Source organism: Marmota flaviventris, chromosome 2, assembly GCF_047511675.1.
Source record: "Marmota flaviventris isolate mMarFla1 chromosome 2, mMarFla1.hap1, whole genome shotgun sequence".
In the NCBI taxonomy this organism is placed as follows: Eukaryota; Metazoa; Chordata; class Mammalia; order Rodentia; family Sciuridae; genus Marmota; species Marmota flaviventris.
Genome location: NC_092499.1, coordinates 11,309,086 through 11,315,839, shown reverse-complemented (window position 1 = coordinate 11,315,839; position 6,754 = coordinate 11,309,086). Strand labels below are relative to the sequence as shown.

Below are 6,754 nucleotides of genomic sequence, written 5' to 3'. Positions count from 1 at the left end.
TGGAAGGGGCCAGGGCGCCCCATGGCAGGGCTGCTCCAGGACAGCCTGGGCCACCCACCAGACCTCCTGCTGTCCTGAGGATCCGGGGGCACCCTGGAGGAGGTGCCAGGTGCACGCGCCCCAGTGAGAGCCCAGGCAGGGAGGAGGGCTGGGGTTCCAGGGGGCTGTCCTTGCCCTGCCACAGCCAACGCAGCCTGCCGTGACCTTTAGGAGCCATCCCCGGGGCCATGGCACAGGACTAGGGAGAGGGGACATAGGGTAAGTGGCCTGGGGGCCTGGGGGCCTGGGGCCTGGTGGGCTTGAGGGGGAGACAGTGACACAGAGCCCCTCCTGCTCACTGGGGACAGGGGCTCTTCCAAGAGGGGACATGTGAGCCTCCTGGGCAGCTATGGAAAGACAAGGACAGAGGTCAGTGCCCTGGCCCAGCCCATTGAGGAAGGCTCCTCACCACCTCCTCCAACCCCCCCCCAGGACATTCCCTGTGAGGCCAGCGGCCAGGTCTGGTGAGGGGACAGTGTGATGAGAGGGGTCATGGTCACCTCCCTGCTGTGGCTGTAGTCACAGCTACTCAAAGCCAGGGTGTGAGTGGCCAGGTCTGGGGGCTCAGAGGGTCATGGTTGGATGTGAGGTGTCCCCAAAGCTCAGGAGGGAGACACTGCAGAATGTTCAGAGGAGAAGTGAGGGTTGTGAGGACCTAAAGCCAATCAGTGAGTCCTCCCTGAGGGGGTTACCTGGGGGTCACTGAGGGAGGTGGGTGTGGCTGGAGGGGAGGGCACTGGGGACATGGCTCTGGGGTTATGTTTGTATCTGGTCAGTGGAGTCTCTCTGTGCTTCCTGATCACCACAGCCGTTTCCCTCCCCCCCACTCTTCCCCCATGGGGGTCAGCCTCACCTTGGGCCCTGAGGAATGGACCTGGCTGTGTGTGCACTATGACCTCTGTCACCGTGAGCCCCAAGTAAACGTTTCCTGCTCTGAAATTGTCCTGGTCGGGTCTTAGAGGAGCACAAAGGCTGACTAACAGGTGGGGCTTCTTGGGTGTGTGTGGCCAGCGATGGGTGGGAGGGGGCATGGGGTGCTGGGTGTACCCTGGGCCTCTGGCTGCTGTTGGGCTACAGACCCCCTCAGGATTCCCAGTCAGGACTGGAGATCTCAGAATGGACATGCTCAGGTCCCGTAGGACGTGGCCTCAGCCAGTCACCATTGACCAGCACACACCTGACACAGTGTCACTGAGAGGTGCTGTGACCTGGAGTCCTCTCATGACCTCAGGACACAGAGGGATTCACCAGAACCACAGGATCAGGGTTGGCCAGACCACCCATTGTTTAATGTCATCTGGGAGGGCCCAGCAGGCAGGAGGGCAGATTCTAGCACCCGAGGTGGCTATGGTTGTGTGGGGTTCACCACCTTCCCCACAAAGAGGGGGCTCTTGGTGTAGTGCTCAATGATGACCAGGAGGAAGGGCCTGTCGAATTTCACGTCAGGGGGAAGAGACATGGGCATCATTTCCAAAAATGTGGCCCCCGCAGCCTCTATGCCTTTCTCATCGATGGTCAGCACAGCCTTATGCAGGGCCTGGAGTGGAGAGAAGCAGAGGGGCTCTGAGGTCCTGCTGCCCCACCCCAGGCTGCAGCAAGGCCCCACGTGGGAGCCTCCTACCAACAGGACCTCACCAGGGCCTTCCTGCTGGACCAGCCTGTCCTGTCCTAGGCCTCCCTGTGGGTCACTCAGGTCTCCCCAACCCCATCTCAGCCTCTGCCTGACTCAGCCTGCTCCCCTCCCCCTCCTTTCCTGACCTCCATCTCTCTGGGCATTCAATGTGACCTCAGGGCACAAGAGCCTCCATGTCACCTCCACATATATCCCCTCCCCCTGTAGGGCTAGGAGGTCCTCAGCACAGGGACACTGGTGGTGACCTTCCTAGCGCCCAGACCCCTATAGAAAGCCACCCACATGGACCTGCAGTTGCTTTTGGTCCCCTCCACCTTTTTCTAGCAAGTGGCCCACTGGACTCAGGAATGATTCAGATTTGCTGGTTCACAAGTAGCTCTAATGTCACAGATGGAAGATTCCAGAACATTCCCTGAAGTCACTGAGCCTAATTCTCTCAGTGTTAATGTGGGTAAACAGAATCCCAAGGACTCCATGGCCCTGGGGAAGGAAAAGGCCAAGGGTCAGTGAGCTCCTCAGGGGAAGTCCCTAGAACAACTGCAGCACAGGAGGCCACCTCCCTGGCTCTGTCCTCCTCCCGGTCAGAGCTAGTGAATCTCTGCATCCTCAGGAGGACCCACCTGGCCCTTGCTGTGTCCCTTGGCCCCTCCCTCAGCCTCAGGCCTAAGCAGGCCCCCACCACTCTGGCCTGCAGACCCCTGGACTATGGCCATCCTCACCTGGGAGACCCTCAGGGCAGCGTCCTCCGTGATCCCAGACAGGTCAGCCTTATAGCTGAAGACCTTGGTGATGCCCAGACTTGTCAGGACAGGCTTCAGATCGATGGTTCCAGAGATGTTCAGTTTGGGGAAGTATAAATTGACGGAGCTAGTATGCAGATAGGAAATGAGGGGTTCACAGAGTCTCTGAGGTTCCACTGGACCCAACGTGCTCTGAAAGTGTTTTCTCTCCTAATTGGTTATCTTGCTTAATGCCCTGTCCCCACCCACGGCCATCGAAGTCCTTTGGCTTGTTTACCTTTAGCTTCCTGGACACTTGGCATGGAGAATGTTCCCGTCAGTGGGAACATCTTGTCCTGTGGCCCCTGCACACCCCCTCCCCCTAGGAGTCATCCAGGCAGTGTCCTCCCAGAAGCAGGGGTCATCCTGTAGCCCGTGGTCACACTAGCCTGCCCAGCCAGGGGCCTCCCTGGAGACTGTGGCCAGGGCATCATGGGTCAGTGCAGCAGGACCGAGGGACACAGGCTCACTGAGGGAGAGGTTTGTCACCTCCAAAACCCAAGGCTGCAGGCTCATCTGGTGTCTCCAGGGACAGTGACAAGACCAGGGACCTGTGCTGAGGCTGCACACTGGCACCGAGCCTCAGGGATCAGTCCCAGGATGCATTGCACTCTGTTCCCAGCCCGAGTGCGGGGACCTTAGGAGGCTGGGTGGGCCAGCAATGGTGACCATTCAAGTGCAGCTTAACCTACACATGTGTGTCACATCTGTCTGCAGTGTGTCTCCGTCACCAGTGGCCAAGCCTGGGCTCAGGACAGTGCACCTGCTCTGTGTCACATACCCAGCTGTGTGGCTCCTGGGACAAGTGAACCAGCCTGAGATGCGACAGAGAAACGGAGCCTGTGGGAACGTGCCCTGAGCTCCCAGCTCTGCCTGTTCCTGTTCTGGGCCTTTCCATGCAGGTGCTTCCCCTGTGCACCTCGGCCGGTCCTACAGCAAGTCCTCCCTCTTGCTGCCCTAACCTGCAGGCCCAGGCCTTTGTCCTTGATTCTGCCACAACATGTGCTAGTGTCAGTGCCCTGGTGAGGCCCTGGATATTGGGAGGGGACCATGTACATTCTTGGAGGGAAGTCCCCCTAAAGCTGGATCTGTGTCCTGCTCTTTGACCACTGTCCCTTCTCAGCTGCTACCTGACCTGAGCCCTGGCATTTCCTGTAGCACAGGGTCATTCACTGTAGCTGTGGCCCCAGGGATGGTCCCCCCTGCTGCCCGTGCTGTCTTCTGATGCATTGGTCCTGAGGGACCTTGAGCCTGTGCCTGTGCCGTCCAGCGGGTCCCTGCCTGGACTCACCTGCTCTCCCTGTTCTTCAGGAACTTGGCGAGGATTTCCTTAGTGATGGTGTCCTCCAGGTGCTGCAGTTTCCCCTCGTCGGGCAGGAGGAAGATGGCGGTGGCGTTGCCCAGGTAGTCCATCTGCAGCACCCAGCTGGCCAGAGTGGAGCAGTAGTGCAGGTCGAACATGCCCAGGCGGTTCATCATGGGCACCCTCACGGTGGTGGCCTGGTCCACGTGGAAGTCTTCTTCCTTGGTGTGATCTACCTCGAAGGGTTTCTTCCATTTGCCTGGACAGAGGGAAGGTGGACGGCAGCGGGTGGGATGGAGGCTTAGGTGTGAGAGGAGAGCAGAGGCGCCCTCAGCCTGCCTGGGGGGAAGCTCCTCACCCACCTCTGCTGCATCCTGGGCAGGAGGGCCTCCAACCCCTTCAGGCTGGGGATAGAGAGACAGGCGTTCAGGACTAGAGGATCAGCTGGGATTTCTAGATCCTGCAGGCTGCCATGGAGACGCCTCCTGACTGTGCCCAGTGAGCATTTCTGTTACAATTACATTTTTTATTGAAGGGAAGTTTGGGATTAAGTGAAAAGCTCTGGTCCCAGTCCTACAGTGGGATCCTTATTGATTGACAGTTCAGTTGTCACTCAGGTCAAACATTCAGTGCACCCTAAATCCTTGTCCTGGACTCACATGAGAAGCACAGATGTCCAGGCAGCCTGACTCTTCTAGGCAAGAGCTCCTCACCCTCTAGGCCACCAAATTGGGAGGGTAGTGCAGGGAACCCTGAGCCCACATGTCTCAATGGAGTTTGGAGGAATGAGACCTGCCCTAGGTGCAGCAGAGCTGGCCCCTCAGTCATGTTGATGGTGGCCTGGGGCTCTGTACGGTAAGACTCTGCCCAGGAACAAGAAAGCCAGGGTTCAGAGGAACTCACCCTGGCCTTGTGCTATTGTTTGGATGTGGTGTCCCCCAAAAGCTCACTTGTGAGACAATGCAGGGTGCTTAGGAGGAGAAATGACTGGGCCATAGCCTTTACCTAATCAGTGAATTAATCCCTGATGGTAACAGGAGGCAGGTGGGCTGAGGCTGGAGGAGGTGTGTATTTGGGGGTCGTTGGGGGCGTGGTTATGGGGTATACATGTTGTCTCTGCAGAGTGGAGTCTCTCTCTGCTTCCTGATCACCATGTGAGCTGCTACCCTCCCCCACACTCCTCTGCCATGATGTTCTGCCTCACCCTGAGCCCCAAGGTATGGAGCTAGACATATATAGACTGAGACCTCTGCAACTGTGAAGCACAAATAAACGTTTCCTCCTCTAAAACTGTTCTGGTTGGGTCTTTAAGTGACAGTGGTGAAAAGCTCAGTAAAACACCTTGACTTCTCAGGACACCCTAGGCCATTGCCCTGGGGCAGTGGAAGCTGCCTTAGGTCCTGGGTCCTGTGGAGCCCTGGCAGGTGGGCAGGCTGAGGGTCCCTGCCAGCTACTCAGCTGTGACAGATCCCCACAATCCCATGTGTGACTTGGGTACTCCTTTCAGACCTCACAACATTGTCCAAGACAAGATAGGACAATCATATCCCAAAGAGGTGAAATGGCTCATTCAATGACAAGGCCATTGAGTGGGGTAGGCAGGATGTAGACCCAGGCCTTGCACACCCCCAGCTGCCACACTCCACAACAAGAGTTGTTCCAAGGACTTTCCATGAAAGGCCACTCCCTCCCACCACCTGCCACAATGTGCATCAGTGGCTCTCTAGTTAGGAAACATTACAGGTGCCCCTCCCTGCTGGGGTCCCCAGTGAGCAGGAGGACAGTCAGGACTCTGATGCGTCCTGCAGAAAAGTCAATGCTTTTGACAGTTTTATCAACTCTTCCCTAACTTAACTGATGGTGGAAGACATTTCAGGGCTTAGACATGGAAGATTGAGGAGCCACTGTGAGAGGCCCTGCCACAGTGCAGACAGTGCTGCCAAGGAAAGTTCCAGAACTGGTGGATGGAAAACAGCTTTGGGGTTTCCATGGGAACCCACTCAGGCTGATTGACTCATCTTACCTTTAAAGAAAATGTAGTTCACCAGGGCAAGAACTGAGTCTCTGTTCAGATCTTTCACCAAATCCACAATTTTCCCTTGGGTCCCTTTCTCCACATAAGTGTTGATCTGCCTCTTGGCCTCTTCGGTGTTTGTGAAGTTGGTGGAGAAGGCCTCTGAGTGGTACAGGTTCTTGACATCCTCCAAGAACTTGTCCAGCAGCTTCAGATTGTGGTCAATGAAGAGGCCGCTGCCAGTGGTCAGCTGGAGCTGGCTGTTGGGCCTATTGAGGGTTTGGAGAAGATTCTGGAAGCCCTGGTGGATTTCAGCCTCCGGGATATCCGTGTTGTTGAAGCCAAGACCCTCCAGGATCTGGGTGTGAGTGTCAGCCTTGGTGCCCAGCGAGAGCGAGGCCAAGGCCGTGGCGATGCTCACAGGGGAGAAGAAGATGTTGGTGGTGTTGGACTCATGGGCCAGCACCCGATAGAGGCTGAAGGCAAACTCCGCCAGATTCGGAGCAATCTTGTGGCAGGCTGGATGCTCCTGGTCGGGCTTGGATGCATCTGTCTCCTGAGCATCTTCAGCCAGGGAGCCAGCAGCCAGGCAGCTGAGGCCAGCCAGCAGCAGGAGGCCCCACGAGATAGAGGACGGCATTGTCCTGCAAGGCAGAGGAGGTCAGAGGCCTGAGTTAGGCCACAGTGACTCTCTCTGGCTTGGACGGACACCATGCAGAGCCACCAGGGTGTAGTGAGCTCCAAGACGGCCCAGCCTATGCCAAGCCCTTCCTCCACCTGCATCACTGCAAACCCCCAGGGAGACGCAGAGCTGCCCTGAGCCCTAAAGGGTGTGAATTCTCTGCTTCCTTCACAGTCCTGTGGGGACAACTGCTCTCCTCCAAAGCCTAGAGGGGTTCAGGTGCACATCCAGGGTTGGCCAGCAAGTGTTGTAGGGGACCAGCTCAGGCACTGGCTGGTAGGGTCCTGAGCCCACCCTTTGGCCC

At 57.4% G+C, this 6,754-nt stretch overlaps 1 protein-coding gene across 1 annotated transcript; it reads right to left on the bottom strand.

Annotated features, from left to right (window-relative positions):
* Positions 1-1,352: 1,352 nt before the first annotated feature.
* LOC114083795 (alpha-1-antitrypsin-like protein GS55-MS) lies at positions 1,353-6,408 on the bottom strand. Its single transcript, XM_071606478.1, has 4 exons — positions 5,778-6,408; positions 3,743-4,013; positions 2,392-2,539; positions 1,353-1,576 (listed from the first exon to the last, which is right to left on the bottom strand). The coding sequence occupies exons 1-4, from the start codon at positions 6,406-6,408 to the stop codon at positions 1,385-1,387; spliced, it is 1,242 nt and encodes a 413-aa protein (XP_071462579.1). The 3' UTR covers positions 1,353-1,384.
* Between the last annotated feature and the right edge of the window lie 346 nt (positions 6,409-6,754).

What these genes read in the sequence shown, in the direction of transcription:
- LOC114083795 (XM_071606478.1), bottom strand. Translation starts at nt 6,408, where the DNA reads ATGCCGTCCTCTATCTCGTGGGGCCTCCTGCTGCTGGCTGGCCTCAGC. An exon ending in GAACTACATTTTCTTTAAAG is followed by an intron (nt 4,014 to 5,777) that starts GTAAGATGAGTC and finishes CCCTCTGTCCAG; the next exon opens with GCAAATGGAAGAAACCCTTC. An exon ending in CTGCCCTGAGGGTCTCCCAG is followed by an intron (nt 1,577 to 2,391) that starts GTGAGGATGGCC and finishes TCTCCACTCCAG; the next exon opens with GCCCTGCATAAGGCTGTGCT.